Source organism: Halichoeres trimaculatus, unplaced genomic scaffold (assembly GCF_033239565.1).
Source record: "Halichoeres trimaculatus isolate MK-OKI-2021-1 unplaced genomic scaffold, fHalTri1.1 fHalTri1_scaffold_14, whole genome shotgun sequence".
Taxonomy (NCBI): Eukaryota; Metazoa; Chordata; class Actinopteri; order Labriformes; family Labridae; genus Halichoeres; species Halichoeres trimaculatus.
Window position 1 is genome coordinate 2,554,675 of NW_027437192.1, and position 16,525 is coordinate 2,571,199.

At 43.7% G+C, this 16,525-nt stretch overlaps 1 protein-coding gene across 3 annotated transcripts; it reads right to left on the bottom strand.

The window, feature by feature from the left end:
• Positions 1-315: 315 nt before the first annotated feature.
• LOC141803043 (polyhomeotic-like protein 1) lies at positions 316-16,033 on the bottom strand. 3 transcript variants are annotated; one of them, XM_074686911.1, is made up of 15 exons: positions 15,796-16,033; positions 12,968-13,095; positions 10,557-10,673; positions 10,346-10,417; positions 10,063-10,191; positions 8,095-8,259; positions 7,937-8,009; positions 6,812-7,776; positions 6,594-6,726; positions 6,336-6,499; positions 6,154-6,244; positions 3,791-3,878; positions 3,069-3,282; positions 812-1,025; positions 316-725 (listed from the first exon to the last, which is right to left on the bottom strand). In XM_074686911.1, the coding sequence occupies exons 1-15, from the start codon at positions 15,950-15,952 to the stop codon at positions 574-576; spliced, it is 2,862 nt and encodes a 953-aa protein (XP_074543012.1). In that variant the 5' UTR covers positions 15,953-16,033; the 3' UTR covers positions 316-573. The 3 variants fall into 3 exon arrangements, with proteins under 3 accessions (XP_074543012.1, XP_074543013.1, XP_074543011.1); XM_074686912.1 differs by having other exon boundaries at positions 3,069-3,264; positions 7,928-8,009; positions 15,796-16,032; XM_074686910.1 differs by having other exon boundaries at positions 7,928-8,009; positions 15,796-16,032.
• Between the last annotated feature and the right edge of the window lie 492 nt (positions 16,034-16,525).

Here is a 16,525-nt window from a genome sequence, read left to right on the forward strand (position 1 = left end):
AAAGTTGGAGTCGAAGTTACTTCTAAAGAAAAAGTGTCCAGCTGAAGAAAACTGAGATTCTTCTCACAGGCAACAAAGGAAGAAAGGGATAACGAAGCGATTGTTGTGTACGTTTTTTTCGAACCTTAAGAAATATAAAATGTAGCTTTGGAGCTGAAACATGAGAAGCACAGTGGAGATAAAAGAAGTGAAAGAGGGAAGAGCTTATTTCTACATAGCTTGTTAAAGAATTCTGTGCAAGAAGTCACTCCTACCTTGACCCTGGTTTAAATACATTCAAAATTTTCATTTCTGGGCGTTTTAACAGTGACAGTTTCTGCTGTTTTTAGCACAAAAATAGGAATTTAGAGAACTTTTATCTGTCATTTTGTGAGAACTCAAAGGGATGACAAATGAGCCACTGTACCTCAGTGAAATGTGCTCATGAGCAAAGAAACCCACACCAGATTTAAGTGCTGCAGCCTTGGCGTTGTTCTGAGAATGAAATGCAGCTCTAACATCCGCCTGCTCTGGATCCAGTGGCGTAAAGAACTGGATGTCGAGCAGGAACAGATCTGTGAAAAACCACCCACATCAGTCTCTCAGCGTGTTGATGTGGGCGCAGATCTTGAGGGCGGGGCCGAGCTTAATGTTCATGGTGGACATGAGATGCTCCTCCTTCAGCAGCAGCAGAGCCTGACCGTCGATCTCCTGCGACAGGAACTGAGGGGCGAGGTCCTCGCAGCCTGTGGAGAGGAGGAAGAGGAGGTGAGAAGAGACAGAAACAAAGACTCAAGTGTAACATCCTCTGGGTTCAGACAGCTCCTCCAACCTTGCAGCGAAGAAATAAACTGCGACACTTCCTCCACGCTCCACTGGGCGGGGCAGGCGGGCTGACAGCTGAGGGCGGAGCTCTCCGTTGGGATTGGCGGAGGAGGCGGCTGCTGGTGGCAGGAGGCCGAGGAGGCAGGCGAGAGGGACATGGGGTCATCTTCGTCCTCCTCTCCACTGGACTCCTCGTCTGAATGACTCGACTCTGAGCGGCACTGAAGGATAGAGACAGTCTGCTGTTAGAGGCAGTTCTAACCTACAGCCACCAGGGGGCAGACAAGCTAAACATACAGAAAATAGAAGCTTTACACCTCCAAATATTCCCACCTTATTGTTTGCTCATTTTAATCGTTGATATGTTCAAATTTTTTATAAGATGAATCATTTTTTTCTCACACTGCCTGCCCAAAACTACAAAGACACACTTTTATAAGACATATCTGTGTATTTCAATGAACAAAAACAGTCTAGAGCTGTTTTTCTGAGTCAGTACTGAATTTAAAATGACTAGGTTTGGCTAATCCCAACACAAATTTACCTAGAAAGCACATTTAAAAGCTAAAGCTGAACAAAAGTGTTAGAATATTAAATGATTAAAGAGGGGGTATTGTGCTTTTTTTTGTCTGAGACTCTTGATTTTAGCTTCTGTCTCTTTAAGGCTCCTTGCTCCAAAGACCCCCACCAAGGCCAGGGGGGGACCTTGGTGTATTTTTTTTTGTTTGTTTTAATTGTTTAACAAACAGATTCAGATTTTTCTACTACACAGGTAAATAAAATCTGCAGTATTGCAATTTTGGAACGCAAAGTACCCCCTCTTTAAAATTTGCACACCCCCTCTTCAAGATCTGCAAGATTAAAAAGAGACACAATCTTAATCTCTCCATTTTCATTGCACCTCTTCATTTTTGATTCTGTCTCTTAAAGGCTCCCCACCCAACAAACCTCTAGTTTTCCAGCCCTCTGGGGGTATGTCAGGGGCAGACTTTGGTGTTTGAGGCCCGCACATTTAGAGATCCTTATAGGATGGCACCATCTTCTCAGTAAGTCGAGTCAAGACTTTTCTTTTGATCAGTTTACAGACAGATTCAAGTTTTTCTAGATTATAGGTAAAGAAAATCTGCAGTTTTACAAAATTGGAAAGTAAATTATCCCCTCTTTAAAATTTTTATACCCTCTCTTTAAGATCTGCAAAATAAAACGAAACAGAATCTTAATCTCTCTATTTTCTCTGAGACTCTTCATTTTAGATTATGTCTCTTTAAGGCTCCCCACCCCACAAAGCTCCTTCTCCAATTTGCCAGCCTTCTGGAGGTCTGTTAGGGGTGGACCTTGGTGTTTGAGGCCTACATGTCAGGAGATCTTTATGTGATTGCATCATTGTTTCGGTTAGTCTCATTAAGATTTTGTTATGATCATTTTACGGACAGATTCAGGTTCTTCTACAACACAGGTAAAGAAAATCTACAGTATTGTAATATTGGAAAGTAAAAGACCCCCTCTTTAAAATTTGCATACCCCCTCTTTAAGATCTGCAAAATTAAACAATGAGACAGAATCTTGATCTCTCTATTTTCATTGAGACACTACATTTTTGATTCTGTCTCTTTAAGGTTGCCTGCTCCACAAACCCTCTTCTTTAATTTTCCAGCCCTTTGGGGGAATGTTAGGGGATGACCTTGGTGTTTGAGGCCCGCACATTAAAAGATCTTTATGCAATGGCAATATTGTTTCAGTAAGTCTCATTAAGACTTTCTTTTGATCAGCTAACAGACAGATTCATGTTTTTCTACAACATAGGTGAATAAAATCTCTGGCCCCTCTTTAAAATTTTCATATCCCTCTTTAAGATCTGCAAAATTGAACAATGAGACAGAGACTTGATCTCTCTATTTTCTCTCAGACTCTTTATTTTAGCATCTGTCTCTTTAAAGTTCCCCACTCCACGGACCACCTTCTTTAAATTTCCAACCCAATGGGGGTCCGTCAGAGGCAGACCTTGGTGTTTGAAGCCCGCACATTACAAGATCCTTATGCAATGGCATCATCATCTCAGAAAGTCTCCTTAAGATTTTGTTTTGATTAGTTTACAGACAGGTTCAGGTTTTTCTACAACATAGGTAAAGAAAAACTGCAGTATTGCAATACTGGAAAGTAAAGTACCCCCTCTTTAAAATCTTCATACCCCCTCTTTAAGATCTGCATAAGAATCTGAAAAGTTTGAACAACTCCTTCATTCTGCATTGTTTCTTCCTCCCTACCTTGACAGGTAAGGGTCTCCCTGCTATCTTGGCGCTGGCGATCTCCGAGCTGGTCCTGCGGGGAACCCTCCGCCTGGTAACTCCTCCTTCCTCGTCTGAGTTGGAGAGATGACCTTGGTGACCTTGATCCTGATCCGTGGCGTTGTGCCCGTGACCCTGCCGCACGCTGAAGTGCTGCCTGAAGCTGACGTTGTACCTGGGGAACCAATACATACTGTATCGTAGACAAAGAGTGACATATACGGTACTGAAGCCAAGACGAGCAACACATACAGTTTTGATCTCTTTGCACCACACGGTGTATGACGTTCATACGCATGTCGAGGGCAAAGGGATGAATGCAAAGCAGAGCAGAGGAGCAATGCAGACTGCGCATTGTTCATACCAGAAACACATGAGATAATACAACAGACTGTTTCTGTGCAGCTTGGCTCAATTTTTAAATAAAAACATAAATGATCATGCTTTTCTGCAGAATGATGAAATGACGCTGGAATATTTAAAAATGAGGACAGAAAACAGACATGCTGTGAAACGTGCAGCCGGAGCCACCTGAGAATTCACACCCTGCTGCCGCACGCTTCCTCTGAATGAACAGGTGGTTAAAGTCTTCGTGTTAAAGCTTTAAGATGAAGCTTCAGTGGTTTCATCTCTGCAGCAGAGTGTGTGTTTTCTAAGACAGCCCCAGCTGCGTATATTATATTTCATGCGTGTTGAAGTACCTCTTGGCACACGTCATGGAGCAGAACCTTTTGGTGCCTCTGAACTGGCTGGCCGGAGCAAAGTTTTTACAGTACTCACACTTCAGCACTGAGGGGACACAAACAGAGCAGAGGGTGAAACAGAATCACTGCAGTGAAACCGAGGATGAAAAACACAAACTGTGCTAAAAAAAAAAGGAGCTTTTGTTCCCGTGTTGTTGTCTTGCACTCCAAACCAGAGCCAGTCCAGCTTGTGATTAAAAACCTTCTGTGTTCCTCTGTGGTGACAAACAAAGGTTACGCAGGGTTCACTTTGGTACATATTGTAAAACCCGGCTCTCCGTGTCCGGGTTATATAAGATCTGGCAAGGTGAGGATGCTAATTAGCATGAGCAGTTTGCTGCCGGTGCAAATTAAGACTTGAAATGTTCACAATGTTCCTACCACTTTACCAAGAGGTGGTTTTGGCATGTTCTGTCTTAAGGAGTGACAAATCAAACATAAAACAAGAGCAAGACTGAGACGTTTTCTCATATCTGCATGCAGATGTATCAAGGCTGAGACACTCAACCTGTGTGCAAGATTAATATTCTACATGTGGGCCCATGACTCCTTTGCAGTGGCTCCCTTTAAAAATATATAACTGAAACAAAGAATTGTTATTTTTGCTAACAGAGGGTATTGATGACTTATGACACTAAATAAAATCATGCATTGACATTTAATTTAGCTAAATCTTCATCCCATCTGTCAATAAAGCCTGCCACCGCTCTACTTCACCTCCTACAACATCAACAGCCCACCAACTTTCCATGCACCTGTGGCTAACCTCAAGTTTTACAGCCCTGGGAAGATAACTACATCTACAAAAAGACTAATCTGGAAGAAAATACTGATTTTAATTCTGTGTGGATGGATTCATTTATGTGCTAATGTGCTGGCTCAATATACATGATTGATATGTGGCAAGACTTTAGCAGACAACAAAAAATGATTAGTTACAATATGGACATTACTTGTTATCAAATTAAAGTTTAATTTTTTAAGTTTTAACATTTCTGCAAATTTTTAGAAAATGTTCTTTGCAAATTTTTGAAATTTCAAGGTTTTTTTTTATTTTTGCATTTTTAGTTTTTATTTTTTTGCAAATTTTAACATTTTAATTTATATGAAATTTGCATTTTTGAGATCTAAGAAAAGATATAAATTTTGCTACTTTTTGACAATTCAAATTTTTTTATTTTTTGCAAATTTATCACATTTTATTTTTTTTTTAATGTTGCATTTTTAAATTCTTGAAAATATATAGATATATAAATATATGTTTTTATTTGAAAAAAAAAGTTATTAATTGGCAAAATTTTTCAAAGTGTTTAAATTTTTTGAAAGTTTTTAACTTTTTTACTAATTTTTATAAATGTATTTTTTATATTGGCAAATGTATCAAAAATAAAAAAAAACCATGATATTGCATGAACAATTTTTAAATTAAAAAAATAACTCCTTGTGTAGATTATTATACACTAGATGCTATCTTTGTGCAGAATTTATACACTTTACAGTCTTTATTGTGAAGATAAAGTAGATTTTGCGGCTCTGAAATGACTTTATTCCATTTGAGCTGAGGCAAAATGAAAGTATGAAAGTAAAGGTTGCAGACCCCTGAGCTAGCATGTTGGTTGAACCATCTTAAGAGGCTCAATGTTTGACATTTTTGTTCAAAAACCTTGCACATGAAAAACTCCCAAACTCTGGCAAAGTCTTGCACTACACTGCTGGCCTCTGGGACCAGAAATGTAGCAAGAAAATCTAAAACTATTGCTGCAGATTTGATAAACGTTTAAGATGACACCTTTCCTAAATTAACTCTTCACAATTTTTTTTCAGATATGATGAGCTAATGACTCCAAAATGCTGCAACTTTGTACCAAAAAACTCTTATTTTAGAAGATGATGTAGTGATAACTTAAACTCTGGAGTCACAGCGCTCTCTGCTGGACGTCCTACTCCAAGACACGATTGTCAAATCACTTGAAGCAGTGTTTTCTCAGACTGCTAACCTATTTCACTAACTTGTAGCACACATGTAGAACAGCCTCCTGCCATTAGCTGCAGGTGTAGCTCTGGTTATTAGCAACTCCCAGAATGCTCTCTGCACAAAGCTCTACTACCTGTATGCAAACAGGCACAGATGACTGGTGGCTTTTTGTCACACTTTTGGAGTGTTGTGGAGCTGTTTACAGGCTGTGTCGAGTGAAACTAGCATCTGGATGCTACTTTGCGAGGAGGAATGAAAACAGGTGGAGCTAGCTCTGCTAACACTAGCCACACTATGCAAACAGTTTGTAAATAAGAGAAAACTAGAAAGGATTTCGAGCGGTTACCTGTGGCTGTTGTAAGAGTCTCTGATTGGTTCGTATCCAGACTGTCATTGGTCAAATCTTCACCAGCTGAGTCTTTGACTGAACCACACACCTGTCAATCAAAGGACAAGAAGTCAGATCAAGCAAATCAGAGTCAAACACACCTGGGTTTTAAAGAACTACAAGTCCCATGATGCACTCACAGGGAAAGGCTCCGCCCCTTCCTGGATGACAAAACCTTCTATGAGGTGAGTGAGAACGTTCGGTTTGACCACAGCTTGAGGGGGAGGAGCTCTCTCCCCTTGACCACAGACGCCACGGGACACTGTCAACACCGGCGAGGGGGCGGGGGGCGGAGCTTCAGAGGCTGGGGAGAAAAAAGTAGAGCAATACGAGGTGAAGATGGTGGAGAAATGTTTTGCTCTGTAACTGTGTGTCTTTCTATGATCCTTTGCTGTTACCTGCTACGATGGGATTGGCTGCTAACGCTGAGGGGTGTTCTCTGATTGGCTGTAGCCGAGGAGGGGAGGGGCCATCTTCATCATTGGCTGAACTGGAGTCTGTTTTTCTCTTCAGGGGGCCGCTCAGCTGCTTCTGAAACGGAGGAAGTGAAAAAAGATAATAAATACGATACGCTATCAGAAATGACTGAGTGAAAAATGGCGTGTTAGCTGCTGACCTGTGGCGTCTGACTTCCTGATGAGTCCCCGTTGGTTGTTGCAGCAGCTGAAGCTTCTTTCTGCTCCTCTGCCACCAGGGGGAGTGACAGAGCAGAGCGAGACATGGAAGATGGAGGGGAAGACACAACGGGGGGCTGTGAGGAGGCGGGGCTTGATGCCAGCGCCCCGTTCTGACTCTTTCCAGAGTTCTGATTGGCCTGTGGGTGCACCTGAGGCACCTGAGCCAGCGGAGGCGCCTCCTGAGGGGAGTGAAGCGTCTTCAGCCCCACCCCTCGGCCCACCACCCCGGCCTCCCTGGAGGCGATGGAGGCCACCATGGTGAGGAGGCTGGAGGAGCTGCTGAGGACGGCGGCCCCGTCCTGGCTGCAGCTTCCTCGAGCCAGCGCCAGCGCCTGCGTGTTTCCCAGCGTGCTCTGCCTCGCTCCCACAATCTGGACTGGGATGTGCGGCGGCTGCAGGGACTGGGCGGAGCTGCTGGTGGGAGGCGGAGCAGGGAGGATGGGGGGAGGGTTTCTGGAGGGCAGCTGGAGGGGCAAACGCAGCCCCTGCAGAGTTTTTGGTTGGATGGGGATGGGTCCGTTCCCGTGGCCGGACTTCTCGTTGTTGAGCGAGGTCTTCTGCAGAGGCTGCACCACCAGAGTCTGTGCGTTCACCGCCGGTTTGATGGTGGCGGTGCCCACAGGGTACCCGTGCGGCTGGGTGGCGGCGGTGGAGGTGAGGACGAGGGTGTGTGCTGCTGTGGGAGCCGTGGTTCCTGTGGCGAGGGTCCGGGTCCCGTGGAGGAGGAGCTGGGAGAGAGGGATGGAGGAGGTGGAGGAGGAGGAGGCACCAGAGGAGGAGGAGGAGTGGGCTTTCAGGTTGGTGGGCTGGGGGTATGTGGGGATTTTGATGTGGGGCGGCTGGGGCTGAGGTTTGGTAGGGGACTGGGAGTTGGACTGAGGGGAAGGATGGACGAGGGAGTACGCTGCTCAGAGACGAAAAAACAGAAAAAAAACAGGAAAAAAAGTGAAAAATAAAAAATTTTTAGCCTCACTTCACAAGATTTTAAACAAAATGTTCCTGTAGTATCTTCAGACTCTTCACAGCTTTAACCAAATATTTCATTTCCTCCTCACCTGACTCACTTCGCTCGGGGGCTTCCGTCTTCACACCGACTCCTTTAGGGCTGGACACTCCTCTCATCGCCAGATTCTGCACCTGGAGTGAAAAAAGGTGATAAAACTGATCAAATACTAAACTTATAACTGGTGCAAAGAGCTGTGAACATGTTCACGCCACACACCTGGTCGTTATCCGTCTGGCTGGCCGAAGAAGAAGAAGAAGCTGGTGCAGCTTCCTGTTGCTGAGCCTGAGGCTGCTGAGTAACCGTCGCCACGGCGGCGGTTGCCGTGCTGCCGGGCATGAAGATGAGCTGAGAGGAGATGGGCGCCCTCAGGGAGCGGTTCACCTGGAGGACAACAAGGTAGACAATAAACACACAGAGGGAAGACAACAAGAGAAGGAAAGAAGAACTGAAGGATGCAAAGAAGGAGGGAAGGTGGGAAGAAAAGAGGATGCAAAGGAGAGGACAAGAAAGGAGAAGAGAGAAGATAATGGCTGGAAGTTTGAAAAAGAGGAAGGGAGAGAAAGAGGAGAATATACAAGGATGGAAGGGTGAAAAGATGAAAGGATGCAAGGAAGGAAGGGGATAAAAAAGAAAGGAAAGATGGGAAAATGAAAGAATGAAAAGTAGAAAGAAAGGAGGGAATGAGGTGAAGAGATGAGATGAGCATAGATGGATGGACAAGGGGAAGGGAGGATGGATGGAGGAGAGAAAAGAATAAAGGAGGTAAGAAAGGAAGGATGCAAGGAAGGATGCAAGAGAGAGCACAAGAAAGGAGGAAGGAAAAGGATAATGGTCAGAAGGTTGTAAAAAAGAGGAAGGGAGAGAAAAAGGACAATAGACAAGTAGGAAGGATGAAAGGAGAGAGGAAGGAAAGAAGTAAGGAGGCAGAAATGGAAGGATTCAAGGAAGGGAGGAATGAACTGAAGGAAGAAAGAAAAAAATATAGGCAAGGATGGATGGAAAAGAGGAAGTCAGGACAGATAAAAGAGAGGAAGATAATTAAGGATGCAAGAATGGAAATAATGGAAGGTTGTAAGGTAGGAAGGAAGGAAGTAAAATGTAAGCATGAAAGGATGGAAGTGAGGAAGAATAGATAAATGGAAGGAACGCCTGAAGGATGCAAAGAAGGAGAGAAGGAAGGAAGAAAAAAGGATGCAAGGGAGAACACAAGAGAGGAAGAGGAGAGAAAGAGGAGAATATACAAGGATGTAAGGGTGAAAGGAGTGAAGGATGCAAGGAAGGAAGTTCGGAAAAGAGAAAGGAAAGATGGAAAAAATGAAGGGAAATGAAATGTAGAAAGCAAGTGAGGAATGAGGAAGAGAAGAGATGAGCAAAGATGGATGGACAAGAGGAAGAAAGGATGGATGAAAGAGAGGAAAGAATAAAGGAGGCAAGAATTTAAGGATGCAAGGAAGGAAGGAAGGAAGAAAGAAAGACTGCAAGGGAGAGCACAAGAAAGGAGAGAAGAAAGGAATAATGGTCGGAAGGTTGTAAACAAAGGGAGAGAAAGAAGAGAGTAGACAAGGAAAGAAGGATGAAAGGCTTAAAGAAGGAAAGAGGAAGGAGGGAGAAAAAAATAGAATTAGGTGGGAAGGAGTGAAGGATACAAGGAAGGAAGGGGACGGAGAGAAAAGAATGGAAGGATTGAAAATTTGAAGGGAGGAAGAATAAAAAGCAAAGAGAAAGGAGGGAATGGAAGAAAGAGAAGAAATAAGCCTAGATGGATAGACAAGAGGAAGAAAGGACGCATGGAAGAAAGGAAAAAATTAAGGAGGCAAGAACGGAAGGATGCAAGGAAGGAAGACAAAATATAACAATGAAAGGATGGAAGTGAGGGTGAAAGGATGAAAGGGAGGAAGGTCAGAAGGACTGAAGGACACAAAGGATGGACGAAGACCAAAGATTAGCATGGAAGGTTGAAAAGGAGGAAGGGAAGAAGGAGAAGAGAAGGAAGGAAGAAAGAGGGAGGGAGGAAGGATGAAGAGAAGAGATAACCTTTGAAGAGGGATGGAAGGAGGTGGGGAAGAAAGGAAGGAAGGAACTTTCTATCCTCACTTAATGAAAGTGAAACTCAAAAACTCACTCTCGCATCACTTTTTAAGATGAACCAAACTCACTCAGGGTGATGTCAGAGAAATAACTCACCCTCAGGTACATCTGTCCCTGCCCCCCCGCCGTCCCACTCAGCAGCACTGATTGGCTGATGGTGGACGTTGCTGAGGCGCCTAAAGGACGGCTGCTGGTCGTGGATCCGGGTCCAGAGGTCACACTGGCCTGGAAATAAAATAAATGATGGCGTCAGGATGAAGTTGTTTTGAGTTACTGTCTTTGATTCAGAGTTCAGTCAAAGGATAAAGTTCCTGTGGGAGTGGACGCTGCAGCGTGGGCTCGTACGTGACGCAGCGCGGCGGAGGAAATGAGCACTTACAGCTGTGGTGCTGGTGGTCTGAGAGGAGCTGCTGCTGGAAGGACTGGACTGACGACTGGCTGCCAGAGTCGCCTGAGCAGAAAGAGACAGGGGGACACGTCTTCAAACTTTTTCTGTTTCCATTGTTTTCTTAAAATTGACCTATTTTTTAATCTTTATAATAAAAGATGACTCTGTGTGACTTTTTTTAATGTTGGGAACGCGTACACACCTTGACCTGTTGCACGGCTGCCAGGTTCTGCAGCTGGGCGTTGTTGATCTGCTGCTGGAGCATCAGCTGCTGGAAGTACTGAGCTGCATTCGGCTGTCGCTGCAACGCCTGCAGGGCCTGAGGGAGGAGGAAAGGAGACAAGGAGAGGGAACGAGAGGAGGAAAGAAATATATCAGAGAAAAGTTTGAGACACAAAAGAAGTGGAATAAAAGAGAGATTACAAGAAAGAGGAAGAGGAAGGAGACGGAGAGCATGGCCCCACAAAACTATGAGAAAACAGATGAGAGGAGAAGAGTACTAGGAGGGAGAGAAAATCAAAGAAGCAAGGAGAGGAAAGGAAGGGGGGAAATAAGAAGGATGGAAGAAACAGATGATTCAAAGAAAGAAAGGGAAAGAAAATTGGAAGGAATGAAAAGAAGGAAAGGAGGTAGAATAAAAAAGAAAAAAAAGGAAGAAAGAAAGAAAGAGAATGAGGAAATCATGAGGAAGAAGGAAGGAAATGTATGAAGAATGTAAAGAAGGAAGAATGGAAGGAAGGTAGCGAGGAAAACAGGGAGAAAGGAAGAAAGAAAGAAAGAAAGAAAGAAAGAAAGAAAGAAAGAAAGAAAGAAAGAAAGAAAGAAAGAAAGAAAGAAAAAGAAGATGAGGAAAACATGAGGATGAAGGAAGGAAATGTATAAAGAATGTAAAGAAGGAAGAATGGAAGGAAGGTAGGTAGAATTAAGGTAGGAAGGTAGGTAATGAGGAAAACCAGGAGAAAGAAAGAAAGAAAGAAAGAAAGAAAGAAAGAAAGAAAGAAAGAAAGAAAGAAAGAAAGAAAGAAAGAAAGAGAGAAAAAAAAAAAGAAATTGAAAGAAAGAGAAAGAAAAAATAAAGAAAGAAAAGGAAAGAAAGAAAGAAAATAAGTAAAACATGAGGAAGGAAGAAGGAAATGTTTGAAGAATAGAAAGAAGGACAAATTGAAGGAAGGAATGAAGACAGAAGAAAGAGAGAAAGAAAGAAAGAAAGAAAGAAAGAAAGAAAGAAAGAAAGAAAGAAAGAATTGATGGAGGAAGGAAGAGAAACGGGGACAGGAAGGAAGAAAGAGGGGAAAAGGGGGAAGAAAGGAAGGAATAAAGAGAAAACAACGGAGGAAGGAAGGACAGGAGCAAGGAAGGAAGGAAGGAATGAAGGAACAAGGAGAGAAAAAAGAAGGATGAAAGAAGGAAGGAGGGAAAATGGGGAAAGGGAGGTAAAAACAGAGAAAGAGGGAAGGAAAAAGAAAAATGGGAAAAGAAAGGAACAAAGAGAATGGAACAAGGAAGTTAGGAAGAACGAAGAAGGATAGAAGGGAGAAAGGAGAAAAGAAAGATTGATTTAGGAAGGAAAGAAGAAAAAGGAATGTTAAAAACAAAGAAAATTAGAAAAAGAAATAAAAGGAAAGAAGACATAAGGAAGAAAAAATACATGGAGGGATGTGAAGGAGAAAGGGAGAAACAAGGAGCCAAAGATGGAAGTAATTAGGAGCAAAGAAAGAAAAAAAGACAGATAAATGAAATAAGGAAGGAAAGAAAAAATGAAAGAAGGAAAAAAGAAGGAAGAAAAAAGTTAACCATCCAAGAGAGATACGGGGGAGTGGAAGAAAAGCGAGTATGAACCGGGTAAAAGTACGGCTTCATAGAAAAAGAAAAAGAAAGAAGAGAAGAAAGAAGGAGAGGAAGTCGTATGGAAACAGGAAGTGGAGTACCATGAAAAATGAGAGGAGGAGGAGGAGGAAGCGGAGTGGGAGAAAGGAGGGCAGAGCAGGCAGGGTGTGGGCTGCCAGCTGCTTGATGTACGAGCCGAGGCTGCTGCTGTAATAAGTCGAGGGATGAAAGCGAGCGTGGCGGGCTGGATTAGAGTGTGCACGGCGACAAAGACAGATGGCTGAGCGCGCTGACAGCAGCCTGAGAAAATTACACAGGGACTCCATCAAAGCAGAAAGACTCCATCTCCACCTTCACCTCCGTCTTTCTGCATCCATCCCTGCATCCATCTCTGCACATCTATCACAGGTGCAGACTCCTCCGACGGCACAAAAACTGACTCTGTTCACAGTCCGAGCAGGAAAATCTGCTCCCCTGATAACAAGTTTACAGGGAACATCTATTCCAGACTTTACGGTAATTACAGCTTTATTGCAGGCAGCGTCGTGCCTCAGAGACAAACAACGCTTTAATGAAGGTTTATTACCCTAAACCAAATTAACCTCCCTGAGATTAATCACAAACAAACCAGGGAAGAGTGACATTAATCAGAGAGTTTTTCTGTTTTTTTTTTTTTTTCTGAAAACCTGCTCACATTGTCAGAAAAAAAAGGACTGGCAGATTATCACAGATTATCACACAAATGTCATATCACACAGTTTCACACACACACACACACACTCCTACCTGCACAGCCTGTCTCTCATACAGAGACATTGAATTCATAGGAGAGGGGCGGGAACTCGTCCCCGACGCGGCGCTCCCATTGGTCGAGGCCCCCTGCTGATTCTGCTCTCCGTCCGTCTCCATGGCGTCTGAGGAGACACAAGGAGGCGTCCATCAGTCACACACACACATACACACACACACATACACACACACACACACACACACGACACTTTGGGTGTTGGGGAAGCAGTGGTTACCGCTGCTGTCACACACACTCTGCCTCACAGAGGAGAGACGGCGAGTGGTCCTGAGGAGGTGACTTCCTGTTTCCAAACGCCAGAGCAGGTCAGTGTTTGGGAAACAAGAGTTTACCCTCATCACACACACACACACACACACACACACACACACACTTTATAAATCAAAACAGAGCCAGTGACATTTACGAGGGGAACATGAAGAGAAGTAAATCGACCACAGAAGATAACGGCGATTAAACGGCAGGAGGCTGGACAGTAGTGGAAAGAAGTAAGAGATAAGATAACCACCTTCAAAACTAGGAAGGAGGAAAGAAAGAAGTCTGGAGGGAAGGAGAAAAGGAAGGAAGGGAAAAAACAAAGAAGGAACAAGGGAAGTAGTAACCGAACAAATGAGAAAAGAAAGGATGGAGGTAAGGATGGGAGAGAAAGGAAGAGAAGAAAGAAGTCTGGAAGAAAGTAAGGAAGCAAGAAAACAAAAGAAGGAACAAGGAAAGGGGTAAGGAAGAAAAGAGACACCGCAGAGGAAATGAGGGCAGAACAGGAAGCAAAGAAGGGAGAAGGAAAGGCAGCAAGAAAGAAACAAACAGAGCAAGATGGCAGGGAAGGAGGTGAGGAAGCATTGAAAGGAGAGGAAGAGAGATGGGACGATAGAAGGAACTAAGGAAGAAAAGGGTGAGGAGGTTAGGAAGGAAGAAGAGAGGAAGCAGGGTGATGAAGAAGGGTGGAAATGAGGGAGGAGTGAAGGAAGACGGGAAGGAGGGATGAAGAGGCAGTAAAATGGAAAGGAAGCAATCAAGCAAGGAAAGATGACGAAGGAAGGAAATGAGGGAAAGGGTAAAGGAAGTAAATAATGTAAAAAAGAAATAAGGGAGAAGGAAAGGAAGCAAGAAAGAAAAGAACAGAGGAAGATTGTACGGAAGGGGGGGGGCAGAAGGAGGTAAGGAAAAAATGGAAAAGAGGGGAAGAGTGATGGGACAATAAAAGGAAGGAAGGAAGGAAGAGTAGGGAGATTAGGAAGGAAGAAGAGAGAAGGCAGGAAAAGAGAGAGGTGGCAATAAGGAAGGAGTGAAGAAAGGAGGGGAGAAAGAATGGGGAGGCAGTAAAAGAAAGAAGGAAGAAATCAAGCTAGGAACGATGAAGAGGGAAGGAAATGAGGGAAAGGGTAAAGGGAGAAAATGAGTAAAAGGGAAACGAAGGAAGAGAAAGACACGAAGAAAAGAGTAAGGAGGTTAGGAAGGAAAAAAAGAGGCAGCAGGAAGAAATGGAGTGAGGAAGGAAGGAAGGATGAAAAGGCAGTAAAACAAGATAGAAACAATCAAGCAAGGAAAGATGAAGGGGGCAGGAAGGAAAAGGGAAAGGAAGGAAATGAGGGAAAGGGAAAGAGAGGAAGAGGAAGAGAAGAGTAAGGAGGTTAGGAAGGAAGAAAAGAGGCAGCAGGAAAAAAGGAAGAAATGAAGTGAGGGAGGAAGGATGAAGAGGCAGTAAAACGGGAAGGAAGCAATCAAGGAAGGAAAGGTGAAGAGGGAAGGAAATGAGGGAAAAGGGAAAGGGAGGAAAGGAAGGAAAGGGGAAAGGGACAAAGAGGAAAAGGAAGGAGGTTAGGAAGGAAGAAAGGGGACAGAAGGAAGAAAGGGAAAGGGAGGAAAGGAAGGAAAGAGAGGATTAAGAGGCAGTAAGAAAGAAAGTATGAGTGGATGAGGAAAGGAAGAAGGGAGGAGGAAAGAAAGTAGAAAAGAGAAAAGTCTGGAAGGGAGTAAAGAACAGGAGAAGAAGGAAGGAAACAAAGAAAGGGAAGGAGATGATTAAGTGGGGAATGATAGAAATGCTAGATTCCAAAGGAAGGAGGGAGGAAGAATTAAAGGAAGGAATGGGGGAAAGAAGGAAGGAAGGGTAATAGGAAGAAAGAATGAAAGATTAAATAATGAAAGGGGAAGAAAAAAAAGCTGTTTCCATTCTTGATGCTGAGGTGAGAAGAAGGCTCCTCTCACCTGTGTTTGGTGGATTTCCTGAGTCCTGGTCTGACAGTTAGGACTAATTTCACTGATGGATAAACTCCAACCTGACCCAGACTAACACCTGAGCTCATGAGAAGTTTTTGCCACTCTCCTCTCCATCTTTCCCCCTGCAGATTATCTCCAGCATCACTTTTAATCACCATGAAAATCCCTCACAGCATTTTAAAAACATTGTTAAATGAGTTTTAATATTCAGAAGATCACTTTTTGATTTTAACTGCTGCTTTAAACATCTCCTTAGCTTCACCCTGACCTGTGAAAATCTGCTGTAATGTGATTTAAATCCCTGCATTATCTGTGCATCACCCCTCCCCTCCTCCTCCTCCGCCTCCCACACACACACTCTGTACGCACACACACTCACACACTCACACACACACTCCTGTCCCACAGCAGTCGGTCTGTAAAACGCTCCTCTCTATCTGCAGCTACCCTCGCAGCTAACGTTAGCAGCTATCCTCCATGTTTCAGACCTCCATGTTTGTGCACAGACCGGGGGCTCCTCCTCTTAGCACCCCGCTAACGGTGCCTGCTGTCTGGCTCGTTAGCGGGTCTCTCGGTTCGTGCTTACCGTCGCCGGTCCGCGTTCCTCCGCCTGCTCCTGCACCGGCTGCCCGCTGATGAACGGCTGTGAGCGGCTCTGCGGCCCCGGAGCCCGCTGTAGGAGCTGTTTTCCGCCTCTGTGGAGGAGCAGCAGCAGCTTGGGTGCTTTTTTTAGTGTTTTGCATAAATTTGCAGCTGATGTTGTTGGAGGGCAACGCCTCCTTTTTCCGCTGCTCTGCCTTTTCCGGCGCGACGGGATGACGGAGCTGCAGGACGGGGAGAGGGGGACACTCAGCCCGGTCCACCACAGACAGCTCAGCAGAGGTGGCTTCAAGTGTCACTCATGGACAAAAATTAATTAAAAAAAAAAGTAATCTCAATAAAATAATATTTACACATACATCGAACAGGAATGAAATCTGCACTCATTTTATTAAAAAAAAAAAAAAATCAACATTCCCCATAACACCCCAAAGTACAGAAGCCCTAAAAGGTATAAGCATATTTTCATAAATATAAGCATAAGGTAAAAGCATATTTTCCTTTCTTCGTTTGTGTTTTTAAAGTAAAAATATCCAAAAACAAATAAGCTTAGATTGTTCAAACTGTGTTAAAAAAAATTTCTAGGGAGGCCCTAAAGGTCACAATTAAATACATTTTATTTTCCCCATTTTTGTCATTACACATAGTTGTTTTCTTGATAGCCTGACATTATTGTTGGTTATTTGTTCTTTAAAGGCCTGAAAACACATACAAAA